The sequence below is a fragment of the Melanerpes formicivorus genome, unplaced genomic scaffold (assembly GCF_026170545.1).
Source record: "Melanerpes formicivorus ecotype bairdi unplaced genomic scaffold, bMelFor1.0.p_v2 SCAF_129, whole genome shotgun sequence".
NCBI lineage: Eukaryota > Metazoa > Chordata > Aves > Piciformes > Picidae > Melanerpes > Melanerpes formicivorus.
Genome location: NW_027142481.1, coordinates 950,921 through 971,735, shown reverse-complemented (window position 1 = coordinate 971,735; position 20,815 = coordinate 950,921). Strand labels below are relative to the sequence as shown.

At 54.2% G+C, this 20,815-nt stretch overlaps 2 protein-coding genes across 4 annotated transcripts; one reads left to right on the top strand and one right to left on the bottom strand.

The window, feature by feature from the left end:
- Nucleotides 1-1,408: 1,408 nt before the first annotated feature.
- Nucleotides 1,409-7,533, bottom strand: HNRNPDL (heterogeneous nuclear ribonucleoprotein D like). 3 transcript variants are annotated; one of them, XR_010991042.1, is made up of 9 exons: nt 7,353-7,533; nt 6,704-6,872; nt 6,448-6,609; nt 6,077-6,208; nt 5,832-5,946; nt 4,888-5,055; nt 3,360-3,458; nt 2,729-2,832; nt 1,409-1,743 (listed from the first exon to the last, which is right to left on the bottom strand). XR_010991042.1 is itself a non-coding variant. In XM_068168030.1 (8 exons), exons 1-7 carry the CDS (start codon nt 7,439-7,441, stop codon nt 3,388-3,390), a joined length of 906 nt encoding a protein of 301 aa, XP_068024131.1. In that variant the 5' UTR covers nt 7,442-7,533; the 3' UTR covers nt 1,409-1,743; nt 3,360-3,387. The 3 variants fall into 3 exon arrangements, 2 of the variants coding, with proteins under 2 accessions (XP_068024131.1, XP_068024132.1); XM_068168030.1 differs by lacking the exon at nt 2,729-2,832; XM_068168031.1 differs by lacking the exons at nt 2,729-2,832; nt 6,448-6,609.
- A 384-nt stretch (nt 7,534-7,917) lies between these two features.
- ENOPH1 (enolase-phosphatase 1) lies at nt 7,918-20,733 on the top strand. Its single transcript, XM_068168035.1, has 6 exons — nt 7,918-8,231; nt 12,602-12,703; nt 14,216-14,418; nt 15,931-16,063; nt 16,282-16,405; nt 19,453-20,733. The coding sequence occupies exons 1-6, from the start codon at nt 8,148-8,150 to the stop codon at nt 19,590-19,592; spliced, it is 786 nt and encodes a 261-aa protein (XP_068024136.1). The 5' UTR covers nt 7,918-8,147; the 3' UTR covers nt 19,593-20,733.
- The last annotated feature ends 82 nt before the right edge of the window (nt 20,734-20,815 follow it).

Here is a 20,815-nt window from a genome sequence, read left to right as displayed (position 1 = left end):
TGTTCGGCTGCCTGAGTGCTCTTGCAGGAAAAGAAACTACTCCTGATGTCTTAAACCTCCCCTGGTGGTGCAGCTTGAGGCCACCTCCTCTCGTCCCGAGTTGCTCAGGAGATTGCATCAACGCTAGCCTCACTGAAAGTTCCTTTCAGGTCTCCTCTCAGCCTCTTGTTCATGCTGAGCAACCCCAGCTCCCTCCTCATGAGCCACACTATCCAAACCCCTCACGAGCTACTTTCTTGTCTGCCAGGGGGCAGCAGTGTCAGCAAACAAGGTAATTGCTCACAGAAGCCCCAGAGAGATAGGAACTGCTTAACCCATAGCAGATACAGTGTGCAGTTACCCGGGATGATAGGAAATAAGCCACCAAAGGTAATAGAAACACTGAATTGATGGAGAAACCTCTGAAAGGGAGAAAACTCCACCTAGGTGAGACTGCTTTTTAAAGCTTGCAAGGCCAGTCTCTCCTGTGAATGAGCTGCTAATACTTCATTTTTTAACAAGCAAGGTTGGGGGGTTGGGGATTTTTGATGGCTTTGTGCAGACTGCTGCTGCAACCCTCTGGCCTCAGGCAGGATGACCTTCACCTTGCCCAGCTTATTCCTGCATTCAGGAAACAACCTCCTGGGTAGTTTCCCCTTCTCTGGCAGGCTTGTGCTTGCCAAGTGTAAGATGGAAAACAAGTTTCCTGGTTGAGAAGAGTCCAGCACGTGATCCAACTTGAAGGAACAGATGCCAACTTGCACAGAAATAAGCACCACAACTTTAGAGTCAAACAGTAACCTCCTGTTGGAAGAGGGAGCAGTCTCAAGCTTGAGTTACAGCCTTGAGTGTTCAAGAACTTGAACAGTGTTGAGAGGTCACACAGATCTCGCCCTCCCACCTCTCAACCAGTCCCATCCCCCTACAAACAGTGGTGCTGTAGTTCTAGATCCCCCCCACTGGATGTATGAAGTCAGCACTGTTCAGAATCACAGAACATTAGAGGTCGGAGGGGACCTCCAAAGGTCATCCAGTCCAACGCCCCTCCCAGAGCAGGGTCACGCCAGGTAGTCCTCACAGGAATGCATCCAGGTGGCTTTTGAAGGTCTCCAGAGGAAACTCCACAACCTCTCTGGGCAGCCTGCTCCAGGGCTCTGCAACCCTCACACTGAAGCTGTTTCTTCCTCATGTTGAGACGAAATCTATGTTCAAAGGCTTCAACCACTCCTCTTTTCTCAAGCTGGCAGGAGACAAGTGCTGGCTTCCACAAAGCACCACAGGGAAAGGGGAGGGGGTGGCACTGCCCCTGTACACACAACCTTCTCTTGAGCCACTGCTGACCTTCATAAAGGTACCTGTCACAGGATCACCTTCTATCCACGTGCAGTTCCACCAGTGCAAGCTGCCAGCCACCAGCAAGACTACACTGTCACCGAAGTAAGCCATTTATTAGGGAATCCTTTAACATGACATTGTACAAATGAAGTCTGTATAAACAACAACCACCAACAAAACAAAAGAGAGTCCACACTGTGTCATAAACATGGATGGCAAAAAAAACCAAACAAAAACAAAACCAAAAGAGAAAGTAAAATCCAGACCAGAAAAGCTAGTGAGCTGCTATGTACAGTTGGGACACAGCTGTGTCCTACACTAAAAAGTCTTTTACAAAAGAGTCACTTCCTTTCATGGAGACCACCCCTTCCACTCACAACTCACTCAGGAGGTGCTGCACGGATGACTTTTGTGGCAGTTCTCTCTCACCTGAAAATGAAGACAGAAATGCATGTCAGACCTGGGGTGGAAGTTACTACAGCTCATCGTTAAAAGGTCCATTTTCATCAACTGCTTTTAAGTCTTCTACATATTCCTTGCTTCACTGTTAAAAGACCATATGCACAAGAGGTTTGGTTTGCTTTTTGTTTGGTTACCCATCAGGAATTTCCAAGTCTTCCCAAATTCAGCCCATTCAGGAAGCTGTTCCACAACAACAACATAACCCCCCCCCAGATTTAGACAATGAATCAGGATGATTTTCACCCTGCCCCACACCTCAAAACACAGCCCAAAAGCCATCCGACACCAACCCTCCTGCCGCAGAAACACCGCCAGAAGGGTTTCCGACGCGTTTGGCTTCCGTGGCTAACCACAAGGCAGGGCTCTTCCCCCCCCCCCCCCCTCCAAAACCAATTAGAGACCCACGTGCATATGATCTTTTTTTGTTCATTATTCTCCAAGATTTAAAAGTTTGGTTTGGGTTTTTGCAGCTTTCACTACTGGCTACAAAAAAACAACAACAACAAAGAGAGGAGGCAAGCATTAAAACTCTTACTTTAAAAGGGATGCAACACTGATCAAAATGAGGCTCCACAATTGCAATACCAAGCACTTAAAAAAAAAAAACCAAAAACCAAACCCCAAAAAACAGAAGACTGAAGAACAAAACTGAGATTAAAAGCTGGAAAAGGCATTATTTTATTGTACTTTGGTTTTTATTTATCCATTTAAAAAAAAAAATAATTAAAACCACAACATTTTTTAAAGGCTCCTGTAAAAAACCACTTTAAGTTATAGATATAAGAAGAGACAACACTTTAAAATCTCCCAAGATATTTCTGGCTTTTTTTTTTTTAAAGAAATAATAATTAAAAAAGTAATGAAAAATAATAAAAAAAAATCTGATGTTTTTTTTTTCCACTGTTTTTTTTTTAATCTTTACGCTGGTACATGAAGTTGGAAGAGACCATACCACAGGACAGCGTTTTCTGGTGTATGCCTTGCGCTCTGCCTGCAACGTGCGACCCCAGAGATAGACGTGGTCAGGGTGACACACGGCCTGCAATGAAGTTCCCGCTGGCGGGTACAAACAAGGTATAATGTCAGAGTTAGAAGACAACATTCTTGGTTTTTCTTTCCTTTTTTTTTTAAAGTTGTACCCATTTCAGTACTTTACCTGTCAACACTTCTAAAACCAAAGAGCTTTTAATTAAATCCTCTAGGCGCAAACCGGCCAAAAACGGAAAAAAAAGGGGCAGAAAAACTCGCGGTTTTAAAAGCGGTTTTCTGAAGGACTAAAGGAGGACAAAGGCAACGTTTGTTTGGTTTGTTTGTTTTTTTTGTTTACCAGAGTTAAAGATCTATAGACACTGTAGGCAAAGCTGTGTTTTTTAAGGAAAAAACAAAGCAATACAACGACAACAACGACAACAAAAAAAGAAGAGAGGTGGTTTAAAGTTAAACGAAAGCTTAATTAAAAAGTCATGCTACACAGTTAAGTTTTGGTTCGTGGTTTGTTGGTGTTTTTTTTTTTACTCATTTGTCTATTGATCTTTAAATTAGATGAGGCACAGCCAGAATGGACCTTGTGCTCGTGCACACACCTGTTTTCCTCCAGCGCTAGGTAGTGCTTTAGTAGGGCTGGTAGTTGTTTTGATGGTTGCCGCCGCCACGGGATGCCTTTCCGTACGTGCTTTGCTGGCCTGCAGATAGGAGGGAAAGGAGCAACAGCTCAGAAGCATCGAGGTCTGACCAGAACAGGATGACACGACTCGGTATGAGTGAAAGAAATCATCCACCTTTGTTGTTCCACACTTCGTTATTTTCATTATCCAGTATCTGAAGGGGGCCTACAGGAAGGCTGGGGAGGGACTGCTCAGGATCTCAGGCAGTGATAGGACTAGGGGGAATGGAATGAAGCTGGAGGTGGGGAGATTGAGGCTGGAGGGGAGGAGGAAGTTCTTCCCATGAGAGTGGTGGAGCCCTGGAATGGGTTGTCCAGGGAGGTGGTTGGGGCCCTGTCCCTGGAGGTGTTTAAGGCCAGGCTGGATGAGGCTCTGGGCAGGCTGATCTAGTGTGGGGTGTCCCTGCCCATGGCAGGGGGGTTGGAACTGGATGATGCTTGTGGTCCCTTCCAACCCTGACAGATACTATGATACTACTTATAGTCTAGTCTTATGCACAGTTAATTCTATTCTAATTTAACACATACTATTGGTTTCTCTCTAACAGGTTACATCATTATTTCACTACTCTCTGGTTTTTTTCTACTCAGTCTAATTGCTCTTCTCTCCCAGATCTCGCCTCCTCCTTATCTTGTTTGTCTCTCCTCAGGGGCAGCTTAACCTTAGCATACCAGGCAATCAGCACTTTTCCATAACTCCTACTCCATTGCTATATTATCAACAGAAAGTCCTTCAAGGCCTAAATGGCACAGATGTTCCTGGGACCCATGTCCTTTTGCCCTAAGCCAGTCCTCAACAAAGATATCGTAGTATCAGTCAGGGTTGGAAGGGACCACAAGGATCATCTACTTCCAACCTCCGTGCCATGGGCAGGGACGCCCCACACTAGATCAGGCTGCCCAGAGCCTCATCCAGCCTGGGCTTAAACACCTCTAGGGACGGGGCCCCAACCACCTCCCTGGACAACCCATTCCAGGGCTTCACCACTCTCATGGGGAAGAACTTCCTCCTCATATGCGGCCTGAATCTCCCCACCTCCAGCTTCATTCCATTCCCCCTAGTCTTATCAGGTCTATGCATCAGGTCAATGCATCCAACACTTCCACAGAATGGTTTGGGTTGGAGAGGACCTCAAACACCATCTAGTTCCAACCCCCTGGGCTGGGATGCCTTCCACTAGCTCAGGTTGCTCAAAGCCTCATCCCACCTGGCCTTGGACACCTCTATGGAGGGAGCATGCAGAACCTCCCTAGGCAACCTGTTTCAGTGTCTCCCCACCCTCATTGTAAACCTCTCTTTCAAAGAGACTGCTCCCTGCGCTGTGCACCACCGAGGCCACTCTTCAGAGCCATGTGTTGTAATTAAGAGGTGTTAGGGGCAAGTGACCAGCAGAGGCCCCTGTTTGAAGCTGCATGCTGTTCCCTGGAAGGAGATGAACCCCACTTACCGCTGTAATCTGTGTAGCCCGGCCCGTATCCGTAATTGGGGTAGTTGTACCCAGAGTAGTCATAGCCTCCATAGCCACTGTAGCTTTGATCACTGTAGGTGCTGTTGTAGTTCCCATAGCCTTGATCATAGTAGTTATTATACCCTTGATTCCAGTTCTGTCCCTGACCTGAAACCAAGCAGACCACTTGTAAGTGGCAACTTTTAATGCTACCACAGAGTGTGCAGACTGACTGCTTCTGACAGCTCAAATGCAGACTATCACAACACTATGGAAACAGCAACAGGCAGAACTTCAACCTTCACCTACACTACTTCATCTAACTATTCCCTGCAAGAATCCTCTTACCTTCCCAAGAGCTCAAGAAAAACTCAACAAGAACTGAGGCAGCTCATTTGGGTATGAGAGATGGATCATACCCACAATGTCAGAGGCAGGCCTGCTCAGGAAACACTCCACCAAACCACAGCAGCACACTCCTGAAGCATGCATTACAGCAAGTTGTGATGTTTTCACTTCCATTTCAGCCCATTGTTTGAACACCAAGGTATGCCACAGAACAGCTCTATGGCACTGTGGTGGCTGTGGCTGCTTGGACTTCAAGACTCAGGTGCAATGGGACAGTTGAATGCTGCATTAGGTACTTGTGAGGTGAGGCAAGGTGAGTTTCTTCCTCTCTAGCAAACAGCCCACGAGCCAGCTAAGAGCATCTCTTCACATGAAAGGGTGACTGCAGTTAGCTATGTTGTCAACATAGCAGAAGCTACCTCCAGCTTCCCACTTCACCACTGCAAGCAGAGCTTCTTCAGCTTCCACAAGCACCAAGAAGCCATTTACTCCACATGTAAACACGAGAGCTGCACGCAGCCCCAAACCTACAAACACCCCACAGCCTTTAGCTGAGTTAAAACATCTGCACTGATTTCAATACCCAAAACACTCACCCCGGCCACGTCCCCTTCCACCTCCTCGACCACCAGAAGCATTGCTTTTTCCTCCTTTCTGCTGCTGCTGCTGTTGCCTGTATACCTCTTTGGGCTGTGCTACTTTGATCTCACACTGAAAAGGCAGAAACAACAAACGGTTCCTTAACTCACCAAGCATTTTCAGACCCATTTTGTGAGAGCTGCTTTCAGGGAAGCCCACAGAGATGGCCCACTTCACCTGCTAAGAATCACAGCTTCCATACCTTGCCTGAACCAATTTGATGGTATCTACTTTCTAGCAGCTTCTTTACCGGCTCTTCATCTGTGTATGTGATGAAACAAAAGCCTCTCCTTTCATTTGTCTTTGTGTCCATGGGAAGCTCAATGTTCTCAATCTGAAATGGAAAGTACCTATCAATAATGCATGACTTGCATAACCAGCTTTTTCTGCTGCCTGAAGCAGGGTCTGCTGCTGACTGCTATAAATCATCCCTCATACACAGAGCCACGAGCATACACAGAGCCCCCACCCTCCCTAGTTTCATACAAGCCTGAGCCAGCTCTCTCCTCACAAATTCTCCTTGCAACAGAGGCAAGGCTGTACTTGAAAACTAGAGCTGTTCTTATACTGTACCTCGCCAAAAGCACCGAAGTACTCCTTAATCTGTTCTTCAGAGGTATCTGGGCTCAGCCCACCAACAAACACTTTTTTGGGTGGCTCCTTTCCTTTTAGAGCTTTTGCCCTTTTAGGATCTATTAACTTCCCGTCCAGTTTGTGTTCCTTCAGTTCCAATACCTAAGAAGCACACAAGGAGGGGGGAAAAAAGAGCCTCAGATCACGAGTGGCACAGGCAGGCTCTGTGCCATCGATCCACGAGCGACGCACTCACCTTCTCCACGCTGGCAGCGTCCTTGAAGAGCACGAACCCAAATCCCCTCGACCTCCCAGTCACCGGGTCTGTTTTAATTGTACAGTCCACGACCTCGCCAAACCGAGAGAGATACTCCGTCAAGTCTTTCTTGCTGGTGTCCCAGCTGAGGCCTCCGATAAACATTTTCCTGGAAGGCAGCAGGGACGTCAACGCAGCTGGGCACAAGCCCCCAGGTGCAAACGCAAGCGCCAGCACGAAAGCAGGCCGCTTGCGGCCGCCGCCAGCCGAAGGCGCTCAGGAAACCATCGCCCCCCCGCCTGGCCTTCACGCGGCCCGCCAGCCGCTGCAGGCCGCAGGGCTCGGCCCGCCGCCGCCATGATGCTGGGCCCGGCGCGGCGCCCTCCCCGCCTGCCCCAGGCTCGCCAGCCGCGCAGGCCCCGCAGGCTGCCGGTGACGTCACCGTGATTGACAGCCGGCCCACGGAAACTGGGTCAGCTGCCCGGCACACAAAGGCAGGCGCGGCCATTGGCATGATGAACAGAGGCCCCGCCCCTCCCCCGCGACAGGGCCGCCCGCCCTCCCCCGCGCGGTTGAGGAGGGCGGGAGAGGGAGCCGCTACCCCCCCCCCTTCCCCGCCCCCCCCTTTCCCCTCCCCCCCCGGCCCTACCCGTCGTCCTGCTGGTTCTTGCTCGCGTTAATCTTGGAGCCCTCAGCGAACTCCTCCTGACCGCCGCTCATCTCGGTTGCGTCCTCCATGGTGGGGCGAGGGCAGCGGGACGGCGAGGGCTAGCGGCAGAGAGAGCAGAGACCTACGCGGCAGAGAAAATGGCGGCGGAAGAGATCCGGGCACCGCCTGCACCAGCTTTATATACCCGAGCCGGCAGCCAATCAGCGCCGCTCTCTCGCCCGGCACCGCAGCGCCCCTGTCGGTTCCCGGTGGAGCTGCGGCCCCCGCCTGCCACCGGGGTCCGGCACCCCCTGAGCGACCCCTAAGCCCCAGGCCTCAGCCCGACTGCTGCGGGTGAGGCGCCGGTACAGCCGCGCTCTGCTGCGGGGCCCGGAGTGCACCGTGAAGCTGCCATCCCCGCTTGCTTCGTCTTTCCGCGTGCACCGTGCTCCCCGCACCACTCCCGCCGCGGGCCCTGTGGCGAGGTGGGGGTCGGTGCCCTGAACGGGGACCGGGAGACCGGGAGAGGCGAGCTTCGGTGTTGGGGGAGGGGAGGGGGCGTAACGGTGCAAGCCCGTTCAGGAGGCGGCGGGGCGGGCGCTCCAGGGGCGGGCACAGCCGGCGCGGCACTCTCCGCTGTCGGCGTTTCGCGGTCGCCACAGTCACCTTCCGCGTTCCGCGGCCGCGCTGCCCGGCCCGGCCCGGCCCCCCGCGCGCCGCAGGGCGGAGCGCCCGCCGCCGCCGCCGCCGCCTCTGTCCGCCGGTGCGCCTGGCTCCCCACGTGCCGCCGCGGCCATGGGCTTGCTGCCGGTGCCGGCGGAGGTGCGCGCCATCCTGCTGGACATCGAGGGCACCACCACACCCATCGCCTTCGTCCAGGTGAGGCGCAGCCGGCAGCCCCGGCGCCATCGCTGGGGGGGCTCCGCTAGCATCGTCGCCGTGATCCCCCGGCAGCCGGGGGTGAGCGGTGCGCGTACAGATCCGTGTCCGTATGACCCTTCCGCGGCGGCTGTGCCGGGGCTGCGGGCGGCAAGGCCCCGCTCCCTCCCCGAGCCTCCTCCCGCTTTTGCTGCGCTTTGCTTAACAATGGTCCCAAGGAGATCCGGTCGGTGCTCACCCGCCGCCTGCTCTCCCGTGGGCAGCACAACCGGGAGCTGTTAGCTCCGGGGCAGTTCAGCAGAAGGTGTTTCCCGCGGGGTGTCGGCAGCTGGGGTTGGAGCATCGCTGCTGCCGCTGGAGTGAAGGCTGCGGGATGCAGCACCTCACCCGAGTGGGCAGGGGCCTGGGGGACCACCTCGGGTGAGCTGCTCTCCTTTCCCTTCGGGAACACGCTGCGGTGTCGCCAGAGGTTGATGTCCTTCCCCCGGCACAGCAGCAGTACGCGGCAGGGTTGCGCAGAGGGCACATCAGGTGTAGGTGGGGAGGGCTGTACGAACGGGGGGGGGGGGATGTGCGAGGGGCTTCCCTTGCCTAGGAAAAGACTTGAGACTATGAAAATGTTTAGGGTGCCGGAGCCAGGGGACTGGGAAGCCTGGGAGGCCAGCAGGAGCCATTGGAAGAAATGCTGTAAAGTGCTAAAACGTGCAGTTCTCCCAGCGCTGTGGGTCCCTTTTACACAGAGAGCCTTTGGTCCCTAACCAAGCCTCATGCCTTTACACAGGAGAGCAGTTTGCTTGTATTTAGGACAGGGAGCAGAATTATCCCTGCAGAATAGGTCAGGGAGCAGAATTATCCCCGCTTCTGCCCTTAACTTGTGTTTGCCCTGAGACACTGGAGCTTTAGTTTGATCTTTTTCTTTGCTGGCAGGTGATGCGTGGAAGGGTAAAAGCTCTTTCCAGAAATTCTAGGTGCTGTCACAGATGAACAACGTGACCTACATCTTTCCTGTCGGTGTGCTCACAGTGCTCTTGAAGAAACTTCAGGTCTAGGTGGTAGTGCAGCTGCATCTTGCAAGTGAAAACAGCTCAGATTTCTTACTGAACATCTAAGGGAGCAACAGAGTTGGTTGCATCCCCTTTGAGTCGCTTTTGCTGTCATGCAAGTCACATCCAACGTTCCTGAGATGGTTGCCTTCCTGGAGTCACTCTGTTGCAGGGATTTGGGGTTCCCAATAAAACTCAAGTTGCTGGGAAGCCTGAAAATGCTTGAAACAAGTTGTTTCACTTGGACTGTCAGTTAACCTCCACCAGCATGTTTGCCTCTGGAAAGGTCCTCTGCTGCTTCTGTGCAGGCATTTTATTCTTCACAGTTCATAGAATGGGTTGGGTTGGAAGGGACCTTCAAGATCATCTAGTATCAACCCCTCTGCCATGGGTAAGGACACCTCCCACCAGCCCCAGGTTGCTCAAGGCCTCATCCAGCCTGGCCTTGAACGCCTCCAGGGAGGGGACAGCCACAACCTCCCTGGGCAACCTGTGCCAGAGTCTCCCCAGCCTCACTCTCAAGGATCTCTTCCTCATCTCCACTCTCAATCTCTCCTCTCCCAGCTCCAAGCCATTGTTCCTCAGCCTGGCACTCCCAGCCCTTGTCAAAAGTCCCTTCCCAGCTCTCCTGGAGCCCCTTCAGGTACTGGAAGGCTGCTCTGAGGTATCCCTTGGAGTCTTCTCTTCTCCAGGCTGAACAGCCCCAACTCTCCCAGCCTGGCCCCACAAGGGAGGTGTTTGCCCTGTGGCTTTTTATGCCCTAGCCCTGGCTGTCCCTGCCCCTGATGTGACATCTGGCATGATTTGGGTGGAGGGTTGAGTTGTATCTGGTTAGTATGGCCTTTGGTTTATTATCATACAGAGGGCTGCCACTTCCATATTCAAATTGCAGTTAATTAGGCAAAGGGCCTCACTCAGGCACTGTAGTTCTCAAGATGTGTGTGAAAGCTTCTTGCTTCTCATGTGTCAGCCTTGCTTCATCAGTTTTAGCCAAAACAGGACCAGCTTCTCTTCACCTCCTTCAGCCACTGGCAGGCCAGCTCAGCTGATCTGCACCCTCAGAGGCAGCAGAATCACCTCTTGGTTGGAAGCATCTCAACCTCTCTCCTGAAAGGCACTAAATTCAGTGGCAGTGGAGTCACACAGCAAGCTGGGCAGTCTGCCCACGCTGAGGAAACAGCTCCCTGCCTTTCCCTGTGTCCTGAGCCTCTTCCTGCTCCCACAGATCCTGCCATGGCAGCTGCTTGGGACTTCCCAGTTCTGAAACAGCACTCATGAGAGCAACTCATAATCATTTCTGGTTGCCCTTGGGGTTCCTAGGAAGGCTTGTCATTCTCCTGGGGTATTTTCCCCTAACCTTCTTTCATTTCATTTGCAAGACTGTCCTACAGAGCTCAGTGTCATGGAACTAGACCTTTCTGCTTAGAAAGGTCCTCTAGCTCTGGTGAGGAGTGGAGATGTGGTGCTGGTGGTGGCTGGGGTGGAGTTAATTTCCTCCTTACTAGCTGTTCTGGGCTGTGTTTGGGATTTTCCATACTCCTGGGCACTGCTGACACAGAGTCAAGTCCTCTCCTGCTTCTCACCCCACCAGCGAGCAGGCTGAGGGGGTGCACAGGAAGCTGGGAGGGACACAACTGACCCCAGCTGACCAAAGGGACATCCCAGACCATAGGGCATCATGCTCAGCAGGCAGAGCTGGGGGAGGAGGGGAGGATATTTGGAGTTGTGCCATTTGCCTTCATAAGTAACCATTGGAGGTGATGGAGCCCTGCTCCTGGAGATGGCTGAACCCTGCCTGCCCATGGGAAGTGGGGAAGGAGATCCTTGTTCAGCTGTGCTTGAGCACAGCTTTGGCTTTCCCTATTAAACTGTCTTGATCTCAGCCCACTTTGACTGTTCTGATTCTCTCCCCCATCCCACTGGGGAGGGAGGGAATGGCTGTGTGGTGCTTGGGTGCCAGCTGCAGTTAAGCCACTGCAGATGTGCCTGCAGAACAATCTTCCTTAGTGCCCCATTAAAGACAGAGTCACTTCAGAACTGATACACACTCAGCTTTCTACTCCTCAGCTGGTGGGAACTTGGGAGCATGTCTGTCATTTGAGGCAGTTCTTGGGAAGCCCAGGGAAAAGTTGTTCATCCACCATTCCATCCTGGGACTTCAAAGTTGCAGTTGCAGAAAGATTCAAGCAAAACCGTCCACCCTCTTGGCTCATCTGTCTGGCCTGTGCCCAGCCCTGCCCTTGGCAGGAGGTTTCACAGGCTGCAGTAGTGTGGGGGGAGCTCTAGCAGGCAATCAGAGAATGGCAGGGGTTGGAAAGGACCTCCAGAGATCATCAAGGCCAACCCTTCTGCCAAAGCAGGATCACCCAGGGCAGGTCACACAGGAACACATCCAGAGGGGTCTGGAAAGTCTCCAGAGCAGGAGACTCCATAACCTCTCTGGGCAGCCTGCTCCAGGACTCCAACAGCCTCACACCAAAGAGGTTTCTCCTCATGTTGAGGTGGAACTTCCTGGGTTCCAGTTTGTGTCCTTTGCCCCTTGTCCTATCACAGGAAAAGAGCCTGGCCCCTGCTTCTTGTTCCCAACCCTTGAGGTGCTATAAACATTCATAAGATCCCCTCTCAGCCTTCTCCTCTCCAGACTAACCAGCCCCAGGTCTCAGCCTGTCCTCATCAGAGAGATGTTTCAGGCCCTTCATCATCCTCATAGCCTCCACTGCCCTCTCTCCAGCAGATCCCTGTCCCTCTTGAACTGGGGAGCCCAGAACTGGACACAATACTTCAGATGTGGCCTCCCTAGGGCAAAGTAGAGGAGGAGAACCTCCCTTGACCTCCCTTCATTCACCCCCAGGAGGCCATTTAGCCACAAGGGCACATTGCCATTCATGGATAACTTACTGTCCAGCAGCACTCTGAGGCCCTTCTCCATGAGCTGCTCTGGGAACAGTCTTGCTGTTTGCTCATGGAAATGACCTCCCAGGCCAGCCTGTGCCAGCACTCCTCTAGCAGCCTGCCAGCCTCACCCCTGCCAGCCTAAAGGAGCTGCCTGCTTTTCATTGAATCACAGAATCAACCAGGTTGGAAAAGACCTCAGAGATCATCAAGTCCAACCCATTACCCAATACCTAACACCCCCTGACAGCTAAACCATGGCTCCAAGTGCCACATCCAATCCTTTCTTGAACACCTCCAGGGATGCTCCCTGGGCAGCTCATTCCAGTGGCAAATTATTCCCTCTGTGAAGAACTGTCTCCTCATCTCGAGCCTAAACCCCTCCTGGCACAGCTTGAGACTGTGACCTCTTGTCCTTTTCTTGTGTGCTGGCAGGAGACCTTGTTCCCTTACATCAGAGACAACCTGAAGGAGTACCTGCGTGCCCACTGGGAGGAGGAGGAGTGCCAGCGGGACATCAGGCTCCTGAGGAAACAGGTGAAGTACCAGCTGCACCCTGCAGGCTCCCTGGGGCTTGAGGTCACTCAGGCTCCCTCAGTCATCCCACATTAGATCATGCCACTCTTTGGCCCCCACAGAGGCTGCTTGCCTCGCTTGGCTTTGGCTCCCCCCCTGCACCTAAAGCCTGAGGTTTTGCTCAGGGCAGGGCTGGTGCTTGGTAGGCAGCAGCACCTCAGCTGCTTCCCTCAGCTTGCCTTGGTCGTGGTGGCCCCAGGCAAGTGTCAAAGCATGACACTTCAGCTTCATGCCTGCACTGTGTCCTTCTGTGGTGGGTTGAAAATTCCCCCCCTCCCCCACTGCAGCCTCCTTTCAGGGAGCTGTAGAGAGCAATGAGGTCTCTCTCCCCTCAGCCTCCTCTTCTCCAGGCTAAACACTCCCCGTTCACCTCAGCTGCTCCTCACCACACCTACTCTGAAGCCCTGCCAATGAGCCCAGCCAGCTGCCATGCTCAAACCCTAGTCCCCTTTTGGGTGAGGGGTACCCCATCAGCTGCCAGCAGGCCTGGCATCACGGAAATGGACCCATCTGCCACTGTCCTTGTCCAGTTGTGCCCTGTGGTGGGTTGAAAATTCCACCCCCCCCATTAAATTGCCAGCCCAGCCCAGTTGGAAGCAAAGGAAAGCTGTATTTACAAGCAAAACTCCAATCTACAATGGAATGCAGTGAGTGTGTACAAATATACAGCACTTACAGGGATTTGCAATTGATAAACAGCACAAGAAACACACCACACCCCCCCCTCACCTTGGCCAAAAATCCAGGGGAGCTAATAGCTTTCCCTTTCCCTCCTCCCCTCCTTACCCCCCCTGGACACAAAGGGACAAGAAACAGAGCAGAGAATTGTTTTTTAGCACTTGGCCAAAACAAAGGACAGAGCCAAGGTCAGCCAGAAGCAGGAGAGTGTCTCCCAGAGCCAGGAAGCTGAAAAGAGAGAGAGAAAGCTCACAGCCCTGAGCTTTATGTCTATTATCTGTCCAGTGGGAGATTGTTGAGAACTTGGCATTGTTTTCCTTCTTCCACCCAGTGGTGATTTCTTTACCACTTTCTGCTCAAGATCTGTGGAAGATTTTAAAGGTTCAGCCTGCAACTGCCACATCCTCTTGCTGAAGCCACTGCCTGCAGCAGAGGTCTTGTCCCACACACAGGGCAGTGGCATTTGAAACCTGTGGCTGGCTGAAGCCTACAGATGCATTTGCTACTCTGCCTTCACTTCATTGATTCAATCCTTCAGTGCCATTCCCATCAGGGTATTGACAGTGCAGCTGCAGCAGTGCTGGTTGTGGGGTTTGGAAGGAGCAATCCAAGTGCTGAAGCCCTGGAGGAAAGCATTCACAGAGTGTTTTAAACCTTTCCCATGGAGAGCGGCTCAAGCTGGGTCAAAGTGCCTCGATGGTGCAGCTGTTAGGCCTCTTTCCTCAGCTATTAGGCCTCTTTCCTCAGCTGAGAGGTTGAGGCCACTCACCTCTTGTTGTGCTGGCTGGTTTCCAGGCCCAGGAGGACTCCAGCTTGGATGGGGTGGTGCCAATCCCTTCGGATGGTGGCAGCGGGGAGGAGGAGCTGGAGCGGCTGATCCAGGCGGTGGTGGACAACGTGCACTGGCAGATGGCTCTGGACAGGAAAACCACAGCCCTGAAGCAGCTCCAAGGGCACATGTGGAGGGCAGCCTATGCCACAGGGCACATCAAAGGAGAGTGAGTAATGGTGTGAGTAGCTGTGTGCCCCTTTTTCCCTGGGGCAGCTTCGGGGTGCACCGAACGGGATTGCTGCCTACGCATTTGTGTTCAGTTGTGGCCACTGCTGTCATGGAACCTGCTGCAGACACTTCAGTTCCAACACAGGGAAGCACAAATCCATGGACCTGTTGGAGAGCAGCACAGGGGAAAGGGACTTGGGGGTCCTGGTGGGCAGAAGGATGACTGTGAGCCAACAATGTGCCCTTGTGGCCAAGAAGGCCAGTGGCATCCTTGGGGTGGATTAGAAGGGCTGTGGTGAGTAGGTCAAGAGAAGTTCTGCTGCCCCTCTGCTCTGCCCTGCTGAGGCCACACCTGGAATATTGTGTCCAGGTCTGGGCCCCTCAGTTCAAGAAGGACCTTAGAGAATTGCTTGAAAGAGTCCAGCACAGAGCCACAGAGCTGCTGAAGGCAGTGGAACATCTCCCTGTGAGGCCAGGCTGAGGGAGTTAGGGCTTGGAGCTTGGAGCAGAGGAGCCTGAGGGCTGCCCTCATTGCTGTTGATAAAGATGTGCAGGGATGGAGCCAGGCTCTGCTCAGGGATGCCCAATGATAGGACAAGGGGCACTGGGGGCAAGCTGGAGCAGAGGAGGTGCCAGGGGAACAGAAGGAAAAACTTTTTCACTGTGAGGATGACAGAGCCCTGGAGCAGGCTGCCCAGAGAGGCTGTGGAGTCTCCTTCTCTGGAGACCTTCAAAAGCCACCTGGATGCATTCCTGTGAGGGCTACCCTGGGTGACCCTGCTCTGGCAGGGCAGCTGAGCTTCATCTCCAGAGGTCTCTTCCTACCATTCTGTGATCCTGTGAGCTGAACTGTTGGAGCTAGGAACCCAAAAGCTTAGAGATGACAAGTGGGTGAGAGTGTTTCTCTTTAGAGGACACAGGGCCTGAGGAAGAGAACAAGGTACTGGAGGCATGATGTGGGAGGACTCTGCTTACAGCCATGTTTCTTACCAACAGGGAACCCTTCCCAGCTTGCAGGGCAGGTGGGACTCAGGATGCAAAAGCCTGTCTTCTCTGTCCTCCCCCTTATTTCTCCCTTGCAGAGAAAAGCAGTGGGATATTTCCCCCGACCTTTCCTCCCCTTTCCAAGTGGAAGGGGCTGGAGCAACTCCTGCCACATGTCTGCTGCCTGCAGAGCAGTGGGTGAGCTGCTCAACTGGCTGGAGCTAAGGAGTCTCCTCTGGAGACTTGCCCAACCCACCTGGACACATTTCTGTGCAACCTGCTCTAGGTGGTCCTGCTCTGGACTCGATCTCCAGAGGCCCCTTCCAACCCCTACCACGCTGTGACTCCCTGAGGCTCTATCACCTGCTGCTGCAATAAGACTCCCCTGGTTGCAAATCCCCTGGGCAGATGGAGAAGGCAGTTCCCTTGAAAACTAATGGGACTAAGTTGTCAGAGTGGCTGAGCTGAAGGTGTGCCAGCAGCTGCCCCTGGGTTTGCCCTTAGCTGCTGCCCTGTTTGGCTCCAGGCTCTTCGAGGACGTGGTTCCAGCCATCCGGAAGTGGCGGGAAGCAGGGATGAAGGTCTACATCTACTCCTCGGGCAGCATCGAGGCCCAGAAGCTTCTCTTTGGCTACTCTACAGAAGGTGATATCCTAGAGGTAGATAACCATCTCACCTTCCTCACAGCTTTTCCCTCTGCAGAGCCCTTCCCTCCCAACAGCTGCCCTTGGCTGCTGGAACCCTTTCTGAGCAGAGCCTGGAGGTTTGATCGCTGGGCACTGAGCACGGCTGCGGCAGAAAGAAGAGGGAGGGGACACTTAGCCCTCCTCTTCAGGTGCACCTCAGCAACTGCCTTGGCTTTTCCTCTCTCTTTCAGCTCTTTGATGGCCACTTTGATACCAAAATAGGCCCCAAGGTAGAAAGTGAGAGCTACAGAAGGATTGCTACCAGCATTGGGTGTGCCACCAACAATATCCTCTTCCTGACCGACGTCCCTCGAGGTAGGTGGCCTGCCAGCCCTGCTGCCTCTTGTCTGTGCAAGGCATGGAGATGGTCTTTGAACATGTGCTGTGTCACTGTCACAAGCACCCCAGGAATCACAGAAATCACAGAAACATTCAGGTTGGAACAGACCCTCAGGATCACCAAGTCCAGCCATTAACCCTGCTCTACAAGGTTCACCATATCCCCAACCACCACATCCAAACCACCTCCAGGGTTGGGGACTCCACCACCTCCCTGGGCAGCACATTCCAATGTCTGACCACTCTTGCTGGGAGCAACCTTTCCTAATGGCCAGTCTAAACCTACCCAGTTGGAGCTTGAGGCCATTCCCTCTTGTTCTGTCACTAATTACCTGTGAGAAAAGACCAGCAGCAGCCTCTCCACAACCTCCTTTCAGGTAGCTGCAGACAGCCATGAGGTCTCCCTTCAGCCTCCTCTGTTTCACACTAACCAGGCCCAGTTCCTTCAGTTGCTCTTCATCAGATTTATTTTCCAGACCCTTCACAGCTTCATTCCTCTCCTCTGCCTTGGCTCCAGCACCTCCACATCTCTCTTGTATTGAGGTGCCCAAAACTGGGCACAATACTCCAGGTGTGGCCTCCCCAGAGCTGCATACAAGGGGGCAATGAGCACCTTGCTTCGGTGTCACCCCCACTGGCTGCTGCCACGCTCCTTCCTTATGCTTCCAGGCTGTCACCCAGCAGCAGGGCAGTGATGAGCAGCACTGCAGGGAGGGAAAACAGGTCAAGCAGAAAACCTGCCCTTGCTCCAGCGAGCAAGGAGAGGCTGTGCAAGTGGAGTGGAGCATTTGCTGAAGCAGTTGGCATGCCCCATTGGGGAGCAGACAGTGCCTGCTGGTGCAGCTCTGTGGCGTCGGGGTGGTCGGTTCTTTGTGCTGCTCACCACCAGGTCCTGTTCACTTCTGTCACCAAGACCTGACCCCCTGAAAGCCAGCCTCAGCAGGCTAATTTCCTACCTTTCCTGGAAACATCTTTCTGGCAGAAACAGCACTGGGTTGTGATCTAAGCCTAGGCCAACTTAGTCCCCAGGAGCCCCTGCCTCCCTCTCAGCCCTGGCAGCAGAGCTGGTGGGAGCTTGCAGTAGCCTCATTTCCCCTGTATCATCTTCCTGTGGCCTCTTGCTGTGCCAAGGGAGTGAAGGAAACCTGTGAGAAGTGAATCCTAACAGGGGGGTTGGACTTTGTTAGCAAGCCCAACCACAGCCCAGCTGCTTTGTGACAGAAATGGAGCTGACAGTGTGTGCTGCCTGCAGGCTGCCTTGGCCACCTCTGGGGCCCCAGCACAAGGGGGCTACAAAGATGGCTGAAGCACCTGACCTATGGGGACAGGCTGGGGGAGCTGGGGCTGTTCAGCCTGGAGAAGAGAAGGCTCCAGGGAGACCTCAGAGCAGCCTCCCAGTACCTGAAGGGGCTCTAGGAGAGCTGGGGAGGGACTTTTGACAAGGGCTGGGAGTTCAGGATGAGGAACAATGGTTTGAAACTAGAGTGGGGTAGGTTTAGGTTGGACGTGAAGGGAGTGAAATGCTGGAACAAGATGTCCAGAGATGTGGTGGAGACATTCAAGATGAGACTTGAGGTGGCCCTGGGCAGCCTGATCTAGTTGGAGGTGTCCCCTGCTGCTTGCAGAGGGCTTGAACAAAAGGACTTTGGAGGCTCCCTTGCAACCTGATGCATTCTGTGAATCTGTGACAACCATAAGCAGGGTGCTGCCTGCAGGGTGCCCTGGATAGCCATCAGCAGAGTGCTGCCTGCAGGGTGCCCTGGACAGCTATCAGCAGGGTGCTGCCTGCAGGGTGCCCTGGATAGCCATCAGCAGGGTGCTGCCTGCAGGGTGCCCTGGACAGCTATCAGCAGGGTGCTGCCTGCAGGGTGCCCTGGACAGCTATCAGCAGGGTGCTGCCTGCAGGGTGCCCTGGACAGCTATCAGCAGGGTGCTGCCTGCAGGGTGCCCTGGATAGCCATCAGCAGGGTGCTGCTTGCAGGGTGCCATCAGCAGGGTGCTGCCTGCAGGGTGTCCTGGACAGCTATCAGCAGGGTGCTGCCTGCAGGGTGCCCTGGATAGCCATCAGCAGGGTTCTGCCTGCAGGGTGCCCTGGATAGCCATCAGCAGGGTGCTGCCTGCAGGGTGCCATCAGCAGGGTGCTGCCTGCAGGGTGCCCTGGACAGCCATCAGCAGGGTGCTGCTTGCAGGGTGCCATCAGCAGGGTGCTGCCTGCAGGGTGCCCTGGATAGCCATCAGCAGGGTGCTGCCTGCAGGGTGCCATCAGCAGGGTGCTGCCTGCAGGGTGCCCTGGACAGCCATCAGCAGGGTGCCCTGGACAGCCATCAGCAGGGTGCTGCCTGCAGGGTGCCATCAGCAGGGTGCTGCTTGCAGGGTGCTTTGTGTCCAAGCCATCACCTGGGAGAGGGAAGCTGAGGCAGCCAGCTACAGCCTGCCCACTCCAGTCCCCTCCTGCAGCTCTGCTGGGGGCTGGGCCCTCTCTAGAGCCCTGCAAGGCCACAAGCATGTCTTTAAAAAGCATGCCAGTGCTTTCAGAATCACAGCATGAGCCAGGCTGGAAAAGACCTCAGAGCTCATCAAGTCCAACCTATGACCTAATCCCTAACACCTCCTGACAACTAAACCATGGCTGCAAGTGCCACATCCAAGCCTTTCTTGAACACCTCCAGGGATGGGGACTCCACCACCTCCCTGGGCAGGATATCCCAATGGCCAATTCCTCTTGCTGGGAAGAACTTTCTCCTCACCTCCAGCCTGAGCCTCCCCTGGCACAGCTTGAGACTGTGTCCTCTCGTTCTGGTGCTGGGTGCCTGGGCGAAGAGCCCAACCCCCAGCTGGCTTTCAGGAAGCTGTACGGAGCAATAAGGTCTCCCCTGAGCCTCCTCCAGGCTAAACAACCCCAGCTCCCTCAGCCTCTCCTCACAGGGCTTGTTTTGGGGCAGCTCCAAGCCTTGGAGCCCCTGCTGTGGTGGGGTCAGCAGGCAGCCCTCACCTCCCCTCTCCCCACCCCGGCTGTGTTTCAGAAGCCAGCGCGGCGGAGGAGGCGGAGGCGCACGTGGCGGTGGTGACCAGGCCAGGCAACGCAGGACTGACTGATGATGAGAAATCCTATTACAGCCTCATCTCCTCCTTCTCTGAACTCTTCCTGCCTGCCTCCATCTAGGGGAGAGCAGGGCCTGCCCAGCAGCCTGCGCCTCGCCTGCGTCGTCCCTCTGTAACCTTAGGTCATTTCTGTCCGTACCCAGAACTCAAAAGCCGAACCCGCGTCGTGTCTTGGAGCCAGCAGCAGGGATGGGTGGGGGGAAAGGCAGAGGCCTGCAGCAGCCAGCTGGAGCTGGGAGCAGGGGGAGAAGCAGCACCCATGGGTCATAGACTCACAGAACTGTCAGGGTTGGAAGGGAGCTCAAGGCTCAGCCAGCTCCAACCCCCCCACCACCATGGGCAGGGACACCTCACACCACAGCAGCTTGCTCACAGCCACCTCCAGCCTGGCTGCAAACACCTCCAGGGATGAGGCTTCCACCACCTCCTGCTCTTCCTGCCCTTTCCCAGCTAGCAATTAGCTCAGGGGATGCTTCCTTCAGGCTCTGGTGCTGAGTGCCCCACCCTGAACTCTGGCTGTTGGAGAAACAGTCTGCAAACAAGGGGGGGGCAGGGGGTGTCCCCTTCTCCCAGAGGGATCTGTGGGGGCCCCAGGATGGAACATGAGTTTCTCTCTGCAGCCAGGGCTGCTGACTAAAAGCTTTCAAAGTGAGGGGGCAGTGGGCTGGCAAATGCCACAGGTGTGCCACACAGTAGATTGGAACTGTCCCAGCAAAAGCCAGCCCTTGCTGCTGGCAAGCTCTTTAGGCCAGGAACAGCTTCAGTCCTGGCTACACCCACAGCAGGGCTAGGTAGAAAACAGCACATCTTGCCTATTAAAGCTGCTCTGAGCTACCCAGTCAAGAATATCTATATAAACACAGCTTTGAAATGCACCTTTGAGCCTCCCTTCACTGCTGGGTGACAATGGCTGGGCTCTGGGATCCAGCTGGCTGAACACCAAAGCCACCTTGACCTTTCTGAAGCATCTCCCTCAGTCCTAACCACCCCTTGGAGCACCTTCTCAGCAGCCACCACCACCCTGACACCTGTTCCTAGCACTGGACAGCTGTGAGCAAAGCCCCCCCAAGCAACTGCTCCCAGGATTCAATCACAGACAGCCTTCACCTTTCACCTCCCCCTACCTAAACTGTGTCCACTTAGCTCAAATCATCCCTGGAGCTTTTCCTACTGTAGTGAATAAAACCCACCACTTTGCTTTGGCTGTGTTCAGTCCCTCCCTCTATTTGGCCTTCCTGTCTCCCACCAGTGGTCCCCAGCACTCCAAGGGCAGCTCTTTCACAC